Source organism: Festucalex cinctus, chromosome 5 (genome assembly GCF_051991245.1).
Source record: "Festucalex cinctus isolate MCC-2025b chromosome 5, RoL_Fcin_1.0, whole genome shotgun sequence".
Lineage (NCBI taxonomy): Eukaryota > Metazoa > Chordata > Actinopteri > Syngnathiformes > Syngnathidae > Festucalex > Festucalex cinctus.
Window position 1 is genome coordinate 4,110,133 of NC_135415.1, and position 17,449 is coordinate 4,127,581.

At 41.7% G+C, this 17,449-nt stretch overlaps 1 protein-coding gene and 2 long non-coding RNA genes across 9 annotated transcripts in view; all 3 read right to left on the reverse strand.

The window, feature by feature from the left end:
* Positions 1-965: 965 nt before the first annotated feature.
* Positions 966-2,746, reverse strand: LOC144019371 (uncharacterized). The gene is made up of 2 exons (XR_013283644.1): positions 2,705-2,746; positions 966-1,603 (listed from the first exon to the last, which is right to left on the reverse strand). It is a non-coding gene; the product is annotated as an uncharacterized LOC144019371 (long non-coding RNA).
* Positions 2,747-7,333: 4,587 nt separating this feature from the next.
* The window catches only part of gtf2h2 (general transcription factor IIH, polypeptide 2), a 98,123-nt gene continuing 88,007 nt past the window's right edge, over positions 7,334-17,449 (reverse strand). For all 7 annotated transcript variants that reach the window (XM_077520619.1, XM_077520618.1, XM_077520623.1 and 4 more), the window contains 2 exons: positions 9,073-9,112; positions 7,334-7,971 (listed from right to left, as the gene is read on the reverse strand). In XM_077520619.1, the coding sequence (XP_077376745.1) occupies positions 7,861-7,971; positions 9,073-9,112 (151 nt within the window). In that variant the 3' untranslated portion in view covers positions 7,334-7,860. The remainder of the gene's footprint in view (positions 7,972-9,072; positions 9,113-17,449) is intronic.
* LOC144019480 (uncharacterized) lies at positions 13,929-16,006 on the reverse strand. The gene is made up of 3 exons (XR_013283686.1): positions 15,501-16,006; positions 14,830-15,060; positions 13,929-14,557 (listed from the first exon to the last, which is right to left on the reverse strand). It is a non-coding gene; the product is annotated as an uncharacterized LOC144019480 (long non-coding RNA).

A 17,449-nucleotide genomic window follows, 5' to 3' on the forward strand; every position in this document is an offset into this window, starting at 1 on the left:
AAGGTAAATATTTTGGGAGACTGGGGTCAAGTTGTATTTTAGAATTTTAAAAAGAAGAATTTCACAAGTTACTTTATGTTAAAGATTAGATAGTTCTTAAAATGATAATAAAAATGCATTGCTGTCACCATCTTATAAATGCAATTATGCCATCTAGTGGCAGATAATTGACCACAAATCAATATCACATTTTTTTTTTTACAGTACAGTACATCTTTTTAATTTTAACTTTAATTTATGAATTATGAAATTACTGTATCAATAACTAAAACATGCAGCCATATTTCTATTAGTTTAACATTTTTTTAACAAAATGAAAATTTAGGAAACAAATATTTACTGTGCATTTTATTTAGAACAAATGTGATTATCGTGAATTAACTGTTGAAGTCATGATTAATTACAATTAAAAATTTTAATCGCCGGACACCACGATGTTTCATTTATTAGAAATATACATTTTTACACTATTAATTCTACACTCTAATTTTACCCTGAGGTGAGTTTAATGTAATGCTGGTTTTCAGGATCAAGCTGGTTTTATAAAGATTTGAGACTAAAGTTTTTTAACACCCAACACAGGCTCAAATCCTGATTTCCAATTCTGGATTTCAATTTTCCCTACCCACCTCACCCTGTTGAAAAATAATAAACATAATTGACAAGTACGTATACTTAACAGCAGTTAAGAGTTTTTAATAGGTGAGCACTACCTGGAAGGACCGTGTTAGCTGCCTATGTGTTGCTGACAGCGTTGGGTAAATCTGCCTTGTTAAGTGCAAAGTTTCATCCCATGTAATGTACACTTGCCTACTGGTCCCTTTTTGTCCATTTTAACTACTGTATTTATGTTCTGAACATTGTTTAAATAAACACTGATCACGAGATTGTAAAAACATCTCATTGACACAACACTGAATGAATAAATAAATAACATCAGAATTGAAAAAAAAAAACCAGAAAAAAAAACACACAAAACATTTCAGCTTTATTATTCATCGTAATTGACATCACACACAATAACAGATTGCAGGGCTGAGTTCTAAATGTACAGCTGTATGGTAGATCTTAATACAAGAAGTTGGTTGCTAGTGAACAAGGCTGAATCAGTCGTGAAAAATGGGATTCCGAAATGAAATTGTCGACAAACTATCAACACGCAAAAAAATAAATAAAAAATTAATTGCGTCAAAGGACAGTCTATGTGTAGAAGAAGTGACATTTGGCTTTTCCCAAACAAGTGTCACCAAAGCGAGTCCCTTGCATGATTTGTTTGGCAGAGTTTTTGCGCCGGGTGTATTGTATACAACATATATCCCTTAATCAAATATTCTAATTTGCTTTAATGGGAAAAACTAATCCAAACACAAGAGTGGGTGTTTTTGGGCACAGCCGGAGATTAAGTACATTAAAAAAAAATAAAACAAAACAAAACAAAACAAAACTTTGGGGCCCAACGTCTCTCACTCGCCTCATTTGTCCGGTTGTGGTCTTAAGGGGTGCGTTGACTGTGAACACAACCAGGGCAGCAGTGTAGTGTGTCATGAATGAAGTTATCACACTCAATGCAAAATATGTTGTGACAGGATGGGCAGGTGAACATCTAGAAACAGAGAAGAGCAAAATACAGTGAATTGAAAATACAGGTGAGTAAGTTTGACAAGATTGATAAGAAATGGTTTTCATGCATGAAGTACAAGCCAGTGAAAAGATATCTGTCACCTCAATTATTAGTTGTAGTATTTTTATTGCTTTATCAGACGTTTCAATATAAGACAAAGATAACACAAGTACGGTAAATGCAGAGTACTTCCACTTCTTTCCTGAGCAGCCGAGCCACTCTTTTACTCCTGCAGTAAACAAGTAAATAAATATACACTTAGCAGGTATGCAGTCTTACCGATTTATAATATCATCATCATTGCTCTCTCACTTTTTTTTTTTTTTTGGTGCGTACGTACACATTTGTGTGTGTGTGTGTGGGGGGGTGGGGGGTGGGGGGGGGGGGGGTGGTGAATTTGTGCTCACGACTTCACGTGAAACCTAATAAAAATCCCATTACCCTTCACCTTAACCGAATACTTCAGTCTCGCCAGAGTTGCGAAGTTCAGAAGGTCAGGAGACTGCCAATCTCTCGCTCCATCCTCCCCTCGCTCGTGAACAAGACCCCAAGATACTTGAACTCCTCCACTTGGGGCAGGATCTCATCCCCAACCTGGAGACGGCACCCCACCCTTTTCCGACTGAGGACCATGGTCTCTAATTTGGAGGTGCTGATTTTGATCCCAACCATTTCACACTCAGCTATGAATCGCTCCAGCTTGAAGAAGCCAACAGCACCACATCATCCCCAAAAAGCATAGATGCAATGTTGAGGCCACAAAACCGGGTCCCCTCAACGCGTCGGATGTGCCTAGAAATTCTGTCCATAAAAGTTGTTGACAGAATTGGTGACAAAGGGCAACCTTGGCACAGTCCAACCCTCACTGGAAACGAATCAATGCGGACCCACTCTGGCACCGGTCACCGAACAGCCCGTATCAGAGGGCTCGGTACCCTGTACTTTCTCATCAGTGCTACCCATTTGATATTGCAGCTTAGGAATACACCAAGTAAAGTGTTGAATTTGAATGATCTTGTTGTCCTAGGAGAATTTCACCGCTGCAGTAGAAATAGAAAGTCTGACATTGAAAGCTATACTTACCCTTTTATCTTTTAATTCTCCTTGACAAGACTCACAGAACCTGCAATCAACCAAAATGAAGTGCATTGGAACATTGTTGTGTATTCACAAAACAAATGACAAAAATGCAAATGTAAGAGCAACACAATGCATAATAGGGGTGTTCCAAAAAATATTGTCTACGATATTACCGGTGTATTTTTTTTAGGTGATAAAAATTTGAAATATCGCGAAATTGACGTGATGACGTAATGCGTAACATCATACCTCTTCGTGGCAATTTGGAGACACACGCGTCGTTCTCTGCTACATAAAAAATAAGGTAGGAGCGTGTGAGGCTGTAAGAGTTGCAGCCAGTTCTGTCGCGTTTTCGGCAAAGTGGGAGTGAGCTTCGTCGTGTGAAGGCTGTTTTGCTACAAGAGGTCAGATATAATGCTAAAAAAAAAAAAAAACAAAAAAAAAAAACAAAAAAAAAAAACAAGAGTTTGCAAATTGTGCAGGAAAACTGTTACTGTAAAGTTAAGAGTAAGCGGAGGCTAAATCCGCAGTGTTTATTTTACCGTGACCGGTAATTCGCCATCTAGTTGACGTGAGTTTGTGATGCTAACCGACCGCTAAGCTAATATCCTCTCAACGAGACGGCGTGTGCGTTGCTGTCGCACAGTGCCGTAAACATGCACATTTGTGTTTTTCATACCCGCTAGTAATGTCTACAAGCAATCATTCACGGCAAAATAACGCTCGAGGAAGGTTGCCGCCAGTTGCGGCAAAAATAACCACTGCCTAAACAATCGCAGGGGGAAAACTTTCACGAGGCTCAACCACACAGGAGAAAATAATGGACTTTTTTGACTCGTGCAATTTGCCACTTACTTCTGAATGTATGTGCTTTCATTGTATTTGCTAAGTAAATGTGCTTTTTAAGCAGTTATGTTAGAATTCGCAGGTTAAAGACTACCTGGTCTGTTTTTATTTCCATTTTATTCCATTAGGGTTGGTATATTTGCACTTAGTTTACATTTAAATTGTGGGGAAAATCCATCCATCCATTCATCATCTACCGCTTATCCGGAGTCGGGTCGCGGGGGCAGCAGCTTTAGCAGGGAAGCCCAGACTTCCCTCTCCCCAGCCACTTCAACCAGCTCCTCCGGCGGGATCCCAAGGCGTTCCCAGGCCAGCCGAGAGACAGTCTCTCCAGCGTGTCCTGGGTCGTCCCCCGGGCCTCCTGCCAGTGGGACATTCCCGGAACACCTCCCCAGGGAGGCGTCCAGGCGGCATCCGAACCAGATGCCCGAGCCACCTCAGCTGGCTCCTCTCAACGTGGAGGAGCAGCGGCTCGAGTCTGAGCCCCTCCCGGATAACCGAGCTTCTCACCCTATCTCTAAGGGAGAGCCCTGCGGAGGAAACTCATTTCGGCCGCTTGCATCCGGGATCTTGTTCTTTCGGTCACAACCCACAGCTCGTAACCATAGGTGAGGGTAGGAACATAGATCGACCGGTAAATCAAGAGCTTCGCCTTTCGACTCAGCTCCTTCTTCACCACAACAGACCGATAAAGCGTCCGCATCACTGCAGACGCTGCACTGATCCACCTGTCGTTCTTCCGCTCCATCCTACCCTCACTCGTGAACAAGACCCCAAGATACTTGAACTCCTCCACTTGGGGCAGGATCTCATCCCCGACGCGAAGACGGCACTCCACCCTTTTCCGACTGAGGACCTTAAATATTGTTGCTGCAATAAAAGTGCTATTATTCTGAAGTGTCAATCACAAATCTATTGTTTAGTAATTATTACCAGTATCGTCAAAAATATCGTCAACGCAAATTTCTTTGAAATATCCTGATATAATTTTTAGGCCATATCACCCACCCCTAATGCATAGACAAACAATAAATGCATATAAATATTGCAAGAGCAATAGAAACTGGAAATCGGAAAAAAAGAAAATGAGGTTTCTCCTTTAAAGCAAGAGCATCAGCTGTTCTGTGTTTCCAAAATATGTTGGTGTCTTTCTGTGTAATGTGTGGATTATGTGTGTGATCAGTCATTGAGAAGAGCAGTTGTTGATCAGATTCTCTGTCTAAAACAGTCCCCGCCCTGAGTCAAAAAAATTAATTGCTCTAAATTGGAAGATTTCAGATTCAGTGGGAAGCCTGGAACAGAATTGTTTCTTCGACTTCTATGTGTGTTCAAACAGGCAAAAACAAACCAAGTTATTATTTACAGTATATACAGTATTTATTACGAAAATGTCACCGTTTGATTAATTGTTCATGGTTTCAAAAGAAAAATCATCACTTTGTGGGGATTATGACTCTAAAATCTGCTGACTTTTCATTTTCATTGCTGTCCTCGTCCTGCACACCCTTCTGAAAAGACATTAGATTCTGTACAAAAGCCACACATTCAGTTAGTGGCGTGGAAACTCAGATGGGGAAATGGAGTCATTATTAGGACTTGCTTTCCAAAAACTTGGGAGTGACTTGGACTTGGTACCTAAATGACTCGACTTGACTTACACTTAAACGACATGACCTGACAAGTCATCTTGATTAGAGAGCAAAGCAAGGAAGAAATCGAAAATTGGGTTTTGTTTCATTCGTGCCAACCTGGCAATCCAGTCAGCTTTGCTGTGCACGTGTTAGTGTGTAGTGGCTACACTCACTCAACACTTGGGATTAGAGGTGCACCGATTACAATTTTCCAGACGATCACCGATCCCCGATCGTTTAAAATGTTTGACCTGCCGATCCCGATTTTTGCCGATACCGTTTTTATTAGCACATACCTTCAGTGTTCCAATCTTCTTTTACTGGAAAACAATGAACAATATCGGCGAAATAATACAAATGGGTTGTTTTAACTGCACATAAAGTAGTTCTCTCAAATAAAAATAAAAATCCTATTAGTCATCTCAGCAGAAGAGGACAGTGGCTGACTTTTTCAGACCTCTGAAGAGGGAGATGAGATTGGTGTAAAAGATCGGTTTATTTTTAAGGGAACGCCCGATCACCGGTTTTCCAAAATTAAGGAAATCTGGGCCGATATATCGGCCGGTCGATCGATCAGTGCACCCCTACTATCTTACTAAAAATTAATTTAACAATTACCTTTCAATATATAAATCTTAAATAAAAAATAAAATAAAATTTCATTCAAATCACCCAGAGAATGGTAAAAATAAAAACGTAACATTTTACAATTTAATTAATAAATGTGAATAAATATTACAAAAAAAAAGTGTGAATCAAAGTTCTTTTAAATAAACAACACTTAATATATAAATTAATAATAGATGTTCGTTTCTTGTGCAGTTGTTTTTCAAGAATGTAAAGTCTGTCGAAGTTTGAACCCACGTTGTACTCAACTATATATAAAAATAATAATAATAAAATAATAATAATAACTAGAGCTGCGAGCAGCTACAAAGGGCCCTCGCAACCTGGGCCACGTTGGGGTATTTGCATGTCGGGGTACTGGCATGTTGGGGTACTGTTTCATAGGAAACCGTCTAAATTGTAAATGTTTTTGACATGCTTTGTGTTTGCAAAGTTTCATGGAAGGCCAAAAATGATGCGCAATTAAAATAAAATCAAAATGGATTGGCACATGGCTATAGAATAATTTTTGGAGGTATTAGGCTGATAGGTATGCCTCCCAATATTCACACATCTAGCTGAACCATATAATCGGATATACTTCATAAAAATATCTAGACGGCGCTATAGGTCGCTTGCACATCGTAATGCATCATGGGAGTTTTTCCTTCGGGCGCCATATTGGGTGTCCGCCGGTTCACAAGGTACACTCGCGAGTTACACGGTAGAGCTTATCAACCTGATGTAATTTTCGCAGTATTTTCACGATTTACCGGAAGATCAAAAACAACGATACAGGCAGAAGGTGTCTCTGTGTGGCGGGATTGATCCTAACTACGTCCTGACCAAGGGTGATTTTTTTTTTGACGGAGAAAGCTTGCTGGCCAAATGTGACATCTCTGGACATCTTTCCCTACCTCGTGTTGACAACATGCTCCATAACACGCCAACAAATCCCTGGAGGCTTACAATTATTTTGTAAGCGGGTGGATACAGAGTGTAAACTTTAACATCGCATCAGAAGAAACGGTTGCTGTTGCACGTAAGTAAACCACATGGTGTTGGTAATTCTGCACACAAAAATGTTGATTTGTTCTCAGGCTTCCTGTTATCATTGTGTTTACATGCACAGCTGGCTTTACCTGATGTGGTTTTTTTCAACACAGGCTCAAATCCTGATTTCCAATTCTGGATTTCAATTTTCCCTACCCACCTCACCCTGTTGAAAAATAATAAACATAATTGACAAGTACGTATACTTAACAGCAGTTAAGAGTTTTTAATAGGTGAGCACTACCTGGAAGGACCGTGTTAGCTGCCTATGTGTTGCTGACAGCGTTGGGTAAATCTGCCTTGTTAAGTGCAAAGTTTCATCCCATGTAATGTACACTTGCCTACTGGTCCCTTTTTGTCCATTTTAACTACTGTATTTATGTTCTGAACATTGTTTAAATAAACACTGATCACGAGATTGTAAAAACATCTCATTGACACAACACTGAATGAATAAATAAATAACATCAGAATTGAAAAAAAAAAACCAGAAAAAAAAACACACAAAACATTTCAGCTTTATTATTCATCGTAATTGACATCACACACAATAACAGATTGCAGGGCTGAGTTCTAAATGTACAGCTGTATGGTAGATCTTAATACAAGAAGTTGGTTGCTAGTGAACAAGGCTGAATCAGTCGTGAAAAATGGGATTCCGAAATGAAATTGTCGACAAACTATCAACACGCAAAAAAATAAATAAAAAATTAATTGCGTCAAAGGACAGTCTATGTGTAGAAGAAGTGACATTTGGCTTTTCCCAAACAAGTGTCACCAAAGCGAGTCCCTTGCATGATTTGTTTGGCAGAGTTTTTGCGCCGGGTGTATTGTATACAACATATATCCCTTAATCAAATATTCTAATTTGCTTTAATGGGAAAAACTAATCCAAACACAAGAGTGGGTGTTTTTGGGCACAGCCGGAGATTAAGTACATTAAAAAAAAATAAAACAAAACAAAACAAAACAAAACTTTGGGGCCCAACGTCTCTCACTCGCCTCATTTGTCCGGTTGTGGTCTTAAGGGGTGCGTTGACTGTGAACACAACCAGGGCAGCAGTGTAGTGTGTCATGAATGAAGTTATCACACTCAATGCAAAATATGTTGTGACAGGATGGGCAGGTGAACATCTAGAAACAGAGAAGAGCAAAATACAGTGAATTGAAAATACAGGTGAGTAAGTTTGACAAGATTGATAAGAAATGGTTTTCATGCATGAAGTACAAGCCAGTGAAAAGATATCTGTCACCTCAATTATTAGTTGTAGTATTTTTATTGCTTTATCAGACGTTTCAATATAAGACAAAGATAACACAAGTACGGTAAATGCAGAGTACTTCCACTTCTTTCCTGAGCAGCCGAGCCACTCTTTTACTCCTGCAGTAAACAAGTAAATAAATATACACTTAGCAGGTATGCAGTCTTACCGATTTATAATATCATCATCATTGCTCTCTCACTTTTTTTTTTTTTTTGGTGCGTACGTACACATTTGTGTGTGTGTGTGTGGGGGGGTGGGGGGTGGGGGGGGGGGGGTTGGTGAATTTGTGCTCACGACTTCACGTGAAACCTAATAAAAATCCCATTACCCTTCACCTTAACCGAATACTTCAGTCTCGCCAGAGTTGCGAAGTTCAGAAGGTCAGGAGACTGCCAATCTCTCGCTCCATCCTCCCCTCGCTCGTGAACAAGACCCCAAGATACTTGAACTCCTCCACTTGGGGCAGGATCTCATCCCCAACCTGGAGACGGCACCCCACCCTTTTCCGACTGAGGACCATGGTCTCTAATTTGGAGGTGCTGATTTTGATCCCAACCATTTCACACTCAGCTATGAATCGCTCCAGCTTGAAGAAGCCAACAGCACCACATCATCCCCAAAAAGCATAGATGCAATGTTGAGGCCACAAAACCGGGTCCCCTCAACGCGTCGGATGTGCCTAGAAATTCTGTCCATAAAAGTTGTTGACAGAATTGGTGACAAAGGGCAACCTTGGCACAGTCCAACCCTCACTGGAAACGAATCAATGCGGACCCACTCTGGCACCGGTCACCGAACAGCCCGTATCAGAGGGCTCGGTACCCTGTACTTTCTCATCAGTGCTACCCATTTGATATTGCAGCTTAGGAATACACCAAGTAAAGTGTTGAATTTGAATGATCTTGTTGTCCTAGGAGAATTTCACCGCTGCAGTAGAAATAGAAAGTCTGACATTGAAAGCTATACTTACCCTTTTATCTTTTAATTCTCCTTGACAAGACTCACAGAACCTGCAATCAACCAAAATGAAGTGCATTGGAACATTGTTGTGTATTCACAAAACAAATGACAAAAATGCAAATGTAAGAGCAACACAATGCATAATAGGGGTGTTCCAAAAAATATTGTCTACGATATTACCGGTGTATTTTTTTTAGGTGATAAAAATTTGAAATATCGCGAAATTGACGTGATGACGTAATGCGTAACATCATACCTCTTCGTGGCAATTTGGAGACACACGCGTCGTTCTCTGCTACATAAAAAATAAGGTAGGAGCGTGTGAGGCTGTAAGAGTTGCAGCCAGTTCTGTCGCGTTTTCGGCAAAGTGGGAGTGAGCTTCGTCGTGTGAAGGCTGTTTTGCTACAAGAGGTCAGATATAATGCTAAAAAAAAAAAAAAAAAAAAAAAAAAACAAGAGTTTGCAAATTGTGCAGGAAAACTGTTACTGTAAAGTTAAGAGTAAGCGGAGGCTAAATCCGCAGTGTTTATTTTACCGTGACCGGTAATTCGCCATCTAGTTGACGTGAGTTTGTGATGCTAACCGACCGCTAAGCTAATATCCTCTCAACGAGACGGCGTGTGCGTTGCTGTCGCACAGTGCCGTAAACATGCACATTTGTGTTTTTCATACCCGCTAGTAATGTCTACAAGCAATCATTCACGGCAAAATAACGCTCGAGGAAGGTTGCCGCCAGTTGCGGCAAAAATAACCACTGCCTAAACAATCGCAGGGGGAAAACTTTCACGAGGCTCAACCACACAGGAGAAAATAATGGACTTTTTTGACTCGTGCAATTTGCCACTTACTTCTGAATGTATGTGCTTTCATTGTATTTGCTAAGTAAATGTGCTTTTTAAGCAGTTATGTTAGAATTCGCAGGTTAAAGACTACCTGGTCTGTTTTTATTTCCATTTTATTCCATTAGGGTTGGTATATTTGCACTTAGTTTACATTTAAATTGTGGGGAAAATCCATCCATCCATTCATCATCTACCGCTTATCCGGAGTCGGGTCGCGGGGGCAGCAGCTTTAGCAGGGAAGCCCAGACTTCCCTCTCCCCAGCCACTTCAACCAGCTCCTCCGGCGGGATCCCAAGGCGTTCCCAGGCCAGCCGAGAGACAGTCTCTCCAGCGTGTCCTGGGTCGTCCCCCGGGCCTCCTGCCAGTGGGACATTCCCGGAACACCTCCCCAGGGAGGCGTCCAGGCGGCATCCGAACCAGATGCCCGAGCCACCTCAGCTGGCTCCTCTCAACGTGGAGGAGCAGCGGCTCGAGTCTGAGCCCCTCCCGGATAACCGAGCTTCTCACCCTATCTCTAAGGGAGAGCCCTGCGGAGGAAACTCATTTCGGCCGCTTGCATCCGGGATCTTGTTCTTTCGGTCACAACCCACAGCTCGTAACCATAGGTGAGGGTAGGAACATAGATCGACCGGTAAATCAAGAGCTTCGCCTTTCGACTCAGCTCCTTCTTCACCACAACAGACCGATAAAGCGTCCGCATCACTGCAGACGCTGCACTGATCCACCTGTCGTTCTTCCGCTCCATCCTACCCTCACTCGTGAACAAGACCCCAAGATACTTGAACTCCTCCACTTGGGGCAGGATCTCATCCCCGACGCGAAGACGGCACTCCACCCTTTTCCGACTGAGGACCTTAAATATTGTTGCTGCAATAAAAGTGCTATTATTCTGAAGTGTCAATCACAAATCTATTGTTTAGTAATTATTACCAGTATCGTCAAAAATATCGTCAACGCAAATTTCTTTGAAATATCCTGATATAATTTTTAGGCCATATCACCCACCCCTAATGCATAGACAAACAATAAATGCATATAAATATTGCAAGAGCAATAGAAACTGGAAATCGGAAAAAAAGAAAATGAGGTTTCTCCTTTAAAGCAAGAGCATCAGCTGTTCTGTGTTTCCAAAATATGTTGGTGTCTTTCTGTGTAATGTGTGGATTATGTGTGTGATCAGTCATTGAGAAGAGCAGTTGTTGATCAGATTCTCTGTCTAAAACAGTCCCCGCCCTGAGTCAAAAAAATTAATTGCTCTAAATTGGAAGATTTCAGATTCAGTGGGAAGCCTGGAACAGAATTGTTTCTTCGACTTCTATGTGTGTTCAAACAGGCAAAAACAAACCAAGTTATTATTTACAGTATATACAGTATTTATTACGAAAATGTCACCGTTTGATTAATTGTTCATGGTTTCAAAAGAAAAATCATCACTTTGTGGGGATTATGACTCTAAAATCTGCTGACTTTTCATTTTCATTGCTGTCCTCGTCCTGCACACCCTTCTGAAAAGACATTAGATTCTGTACAAAAGCCACACATTCAGTTAGTGGCGTGGAAACTCAGATGGGGAAATGGAGTCATTATTAGGACTTGCTTTCCAAAAACTTGGGAGTGACTTGGACTTGGTACCTAAATGACTCGACTTGACTTACACTTAAACGACATGACCTGACAAGTCATCTTGATTAGAGAGCAAAGCAAGGAAGAAATCGAAAATTGGGTTTTGTTTCATTCGTGCCAACCTGGCAATCCAGTCAGCTTTGCTGTGCACGTGTTAGTGTGTAGTGGCTACACTCACTCAACACTTGGGATTAGAGGTGCACCGATTACAATTTTCCAGACGATCACCGATCCCCGATCGTTTAAAATGTTTGACCTGCCGATCCCGATTTTTGCCGATACCGTTTTTATTAGCACATACCTTCAGTGTTCCAATCTTCTTTTACTGGAAAACAATGAACAATATCGGCGAAATAATACAAATGGGTTGTTTTAACTGCACATAAAGTAGTTCTCTCAAATAAAAATAAAAATCCTATTAGTCATCTCAGCAGAAGAGGACAGTGGCTGACTTTTTCAGACCTCTGAAGAGGGAGATGAGATTGGTGTAAAAGATCGGTTTATTTTTAAGGGAACGCCCGATCACCGGTTTTCCAAAATTAAGGAAATCTGGGCCGATATATCGGCCGGTCGATCGATCAGTGCACCCCTACTATCTTACTAAAAATTAATTTAACAATTACCTTTCAATATATAAATCTTAAATAAAAAATAAAATAAAATTTCATTCAAATCACCCAGAGAATGGTAAAAATAAAAACGTAACATTTTACAATTTAATTAATAAATGTGAATAAATATTACAAAAAAAAAGTGTGAATCAAAGTTCTTTTAAATAAACAACACTTAATATATAAATTAATAATAGATGTTCGTTTCTTGTGCAGTTGTTTTTCAAGAATGTAAAGTCTGTCGAAGTTTGAACCCACGTTGTACTCAACTATATATAAAAATAATAATAATAAAATAATAATAATAACTAGAGCTGCGAGCAGCTACAAAGGGCCCTCGCAACCTGGGCCACGTTGGGGTATTTGCATGTCGGGGTACTGGCATGTTGGGGTACTGTTTCATAGGAAACCGTCTAAATTGTAAATGTTTTTGACATGCTTTGTGTTTGCAAAGTTTCATGGAAGGCCAAAAATGATGCGCAATTAAAATAAAATCAAAATGGATTGGCACATGGCTATAGAATAATTTTTGGAGGTATTAGGCTGATAGGTATGCCTCCCAATATTCACACATCTAGCTGAACCATATAATCGGATATACTTCATAAAAATATCTAGACGGCGCTATAGGTCGCTTGCACATCGTAATGCATCATGGGAGTTTTTCCTTCGGGCGCCATATTGGGTGTCCGCCGGTTCACAAGGTACACTCGCGAGTTACACGGTAGAGCTTATCAACCTGATGTAATTTTCGCAGTATTTTCACGATTTACCGGAAGATCAAAAACAACGATACAGGCAGAAGGTGTCTCTGTGTGGCGGGATTGATCCTAACTACGTCCTGACCAAGGGTGATTTTTTTTTTGACGGAGAAAGCTTGCTGGCCAAATGTGACATCTCTGGACATCTTTCCCTACCTCGTGTTGACAACATGCTCCATAACACGCCAACAAATCCCTGGAGGCTTACAATTATTTTGTAAGCGGGTGGATACAGAGTGTAAACTTTAACATCGCATCAGAAGAAACGGTTGCTGTTGCACGTAAGTAAACCACATGGTGTTGGTAATTCTGCACACAAAAATGTTGATTTGTTCTCAGGCTTCCTGTTATCATTGTGTTTACATGCACAGCTGGCTTTACCTGATGTGGTTTTTCTAACAATTTTATAACAGGCAAATATGGCAGAGCGTATAAGAATAAAAAGTAACTATGCACAGCCTCCCCGTGGCTTAATTAAATTTAATGCTACCCTTTCACTAGTTACATGTTACTTAATCAACTTATTCTAAATGGTTAAGGTTAACCACTCTCAGAGGACGTATTTTTAGTTTCAGTTTCCAGTACAATAAAACGTGTTCATGGTAACTACTGAGCATACTGACAAGCTTTTCTTATGATCTCACTGTTAAGGAGGCTGTCACAACACCCAATTTCTGTCTGGTGCCAGATGGCAACAATTCCCATCACTTGTCACGACAACACCAATAGTATTACCAGGTATGTATGGCTTTACTTTTTGTAGTTTCTTATTTAATTCTATGTTTCATATTTTCATTACAATGTTTGTAATATTTTCAGATTCAGGCACAGATGAGTTTAACTGGACGGACTTCTGCGACTTTGTGGTGTGGACAAAGTGTGATTGAGCGATTCCACCCAGATCGCTCGTTTTGGCCAGCTGGAAAAGCCAGAGTTTTTTCCCCCCCAAAGTCCCCTCCTTACCTGAACTGCTCGGGAGAGCATTTACTAGATCAGCAGTGGACTTCCAGTGTTCCTGCTCAGCTGCTGTCACCTACCACTTGCTCATGTACTTCAAAGATGCGGAATAAAGTAGTTTTTTGTGCTGCAGCAGATTGTAAAATCAAATGATATCACTTGAAGTGTGCCAATCTAGACTGCCAAAAGGACAGTGGTTTTGTGACAAGTGTGAAACAAGGATTATTGGGAAAACTGTAACACAGTACTGGTACTTGTCTTACATTAAACAAATTTAAAAGAGAGCAACTTTTTCCTCTGTACATAGCATAATGAAAGTCATTGCGTACCCCATCAACATTACATCATACCGTCATCTCAGGATGGTAGGCACCTGTGCTAAAATAAACTACATTAATTAACAGTTCAATTTTTAACCCTGAAATTACTACATCTAATCATTATTCACTTCATTTTTTGCGCTTTTAGAAATAATAGAGATTTATGCCATTACTTTAAGAGGGACCATATTGCACATTGAGTCAAATCCTGTCATTTGTATTATGTATAGCTTTGTAAACAAACCCAACAATAGAATTTGTATAAACGCTGCCTTTATTAGCGCCAAACAAACAGTCGCATGTTGTCCTCCTCCAATGCTTTGATGCTCGCCTTCGTTTCCATCATGTCATTGGCAATCAAGTCGGTGTGGCATGAGATCCCTAAAGAAAAAAATAAAGAAAAAAAACACAAAAAAATACGGTACCAGTAATAGGTTTAATATAGTAAAGTAGTATAGTTTTTTTGTCAGTGTAAAAGAAATGTACACATTTTGTTGCATTTTTTAATGTATGAACATTGCTACAGGCAAATACTTATTTCTATAAACACTTCCAAATGTCTCTAAAATATAAGGTGCGTGTACACACACAAACAAACACATACATTCACTCATGCATACAATATATCATGTAATGAATTCTGAGTGGCATACCAGAGTCAATGATGTCAGCAGTACTTGAGGGTACAGGTTACTGGAGCCATCTGGCTGCATAACTGCAACAATCTCTGCCACTTCGAGTCGTCTTTTCTTTGCTTGTCTCTCCTGTGCACGTTCATATCTTGGCACCGACTGGGCTGAGACATAGATGTTGTAACTTGGGACCCAACTTTAATGTTGGAGCCCAGTCGGGATGATTGGACAGAAAAACGGGCGCAGGGCGACCTGTTAAAATAAACAAATATATAAACAAATAAAATATGGAAAGACTGGTTATTTTACCGCAGTAGGGTGGCCGTGAATAAGTTCTTTAGCATGATGTGTAGGCTACCGGGGGTCTGTTTTCTTGCATCACCCCCGGGGGTCTGTTTTCTTGCATCAGCCCCTTCTGTCTCTTTTTTTTCCAAGTTTACATTTTGCCACCAAAAAACATGTCATCGGCATTAAAAGCCCAAGACTAATCAATCCAATTTCAGCAGTAAACACTTTGCACTGGCACTACTTGGGTGAAAATGTTCGATGTTAGCTTTCGGCTAACGTCCGCTAGCCAGCTTGTACTACCGAACTTGCTTACTCATGAATCCAAAACATAAGCAACTTGCCCATATATGGGCGGTCGAAACGTTATTAATCCTCATGCATTAAATAAAGGTAAACAAGCTTACCGCTCACAAAGTGATCGCTGCACACACGAGCCCAAAGTAACGACTTCCCTCCGGAGTCCGCACTCCTCTGTCTCCAGGCCCTGGTTCCTAATTATTTTCGGAATTCGGAAAAAAGACCGACCATTTTCCCCCTTGGCTTTGTTCGAACAGCCAACGATGCAGCAACAATGTACAATTTTAAACGCAGAAAACAAACGTGATAGATACGTGTTAGACCGAATCGCTACGTAAATGGAGGCCACCCAGCATGGCGACTACGAGAAATCCGAGGCGGAAGTGACGACATGTGCAAGCGACCTATTGAGCCATTTATTACAAATTGCACAACAAATTATAAAATATTCATGTTCGTGAGAGATCTGATCTGTGTGCAAAATTTTGTGAGTTTTTGCCTATGTTTAGACTCTCAAAAAAAAAAATTCTTTGCATACAATGCATCGCGACAGCAAAGGCGTGTGACAAAATAAAAAAATTCAATAACTTTTCATCTAAAATATCTCAAGATGAAACATGCCAAAGAATGAAGACGATGTGATAAGTTTTGCAGAAAATATGACCCCTATAAAAGGCCCCAAAAAGTGGCTACAAATACCAAAGTAAATCAAAATGTCAGACTTCCTGTTTGGTTTAGCATATGGTTCCAAGAGACTTTTTTGTACATCGTGGGCTCTTATGTATGCCTCCAAATTATCATAGCTCTAGGTGAAACGTACAACCGTGAATGCTTCGTTAAAGAGGAGTTGTTGTTTTTTTTTAGCACAAAATGTGATGCCCGGCCCCTGGGGGACTTCCTGTTGGGTATAGTACATGGCACCAAGCGACTTTTTTTGTACATCGTGGGCTGTTACATATGTCTACAAATTTTCGTAGCTCTATCTGCTTCGTACAACTGGGAATGCTTCATTAAGAAGGATTTTTTTCCCTTTGCAAACAAGTGCATGCCACGACAACAGCGTGCGACGAAATAAAAAGCTTTCAATAAATTTTCATCGTCGGGGGCGATGGGGTTTGAGGCCTGCCCCACTCCGGGAGAACTCCTGGCGCCCCGGGCGGGCTCCGGAGGCTCCTATTGTGGTGCCAGATGGGTGGGGTGGGGGGCGGGTGGGGGTGGGGGGTGCTGGGGGACGGGCGTGCCACCTACACCCGCCGGGTTGGGTGAGGCCCCGCTGGTCACTCCTCTTACTCACTTCACTAGTTTTGCACTATACACTTTGTAAATATACACATAGGGCACACAACACATTTCTTGGTGGGGTGGGGAAGGGTGGAAACACCGTCTTCACCCTTCAACTCCCCTCCAATTTTAATGCACTTCATGTCCAAGGGGAGGGGTGAGTTGGGGCGGGGAGCCATCAGAGGGGATGGACTGCAGTGCCTGGCAGCGCTGTGGTCCCCCCCATCTGTGTCCCTGCCCCACCACTTTGTCCCTCCTTTTTTTTGGGGGGGGGGGGGGGGGGGATGCGGGTGTGTCGGTGTAGGGGAAATTTTTTCCCTCTGCTCCGACTCACCTGCTCCCAATTTTAATGCACCTTACACGCACACACTTGTATATACACTGGGTGGGGCCACATTCACGGTGTAAGGGTAGAGTTCGCCAGTCGGCGAGCTGGCGGACTCAGTAACAGGGTTAGGTGTCACTAGTACGCTGGCGTGACAACCGGGGCCTCTCCCCACCGGGCTCGGTGTTCTGGTGCTCCGCCTTTTCCCCTGGTGCTTCCTCCTCTGCTTCCCCCTCCCGCTGCTGTGCTACTCTTGCACGGCTGGAGGTGGGGTGGGCGCTGCTGCCCGGTGCCGGTTTCCGGGGGTGGGGGGGGCTCGCGGGGGGCCGGGTTCGCGGGGGGGTTGGCGGTCGTCGGGGGGGGGGGGGGGGGGGGGCGGCTTGTTTGGGGGGGTGGGGGTATGGGTGGGTGGGGGGTTGGGTGTTGGGTGTTGGGGGTCGGGGTGTGTTC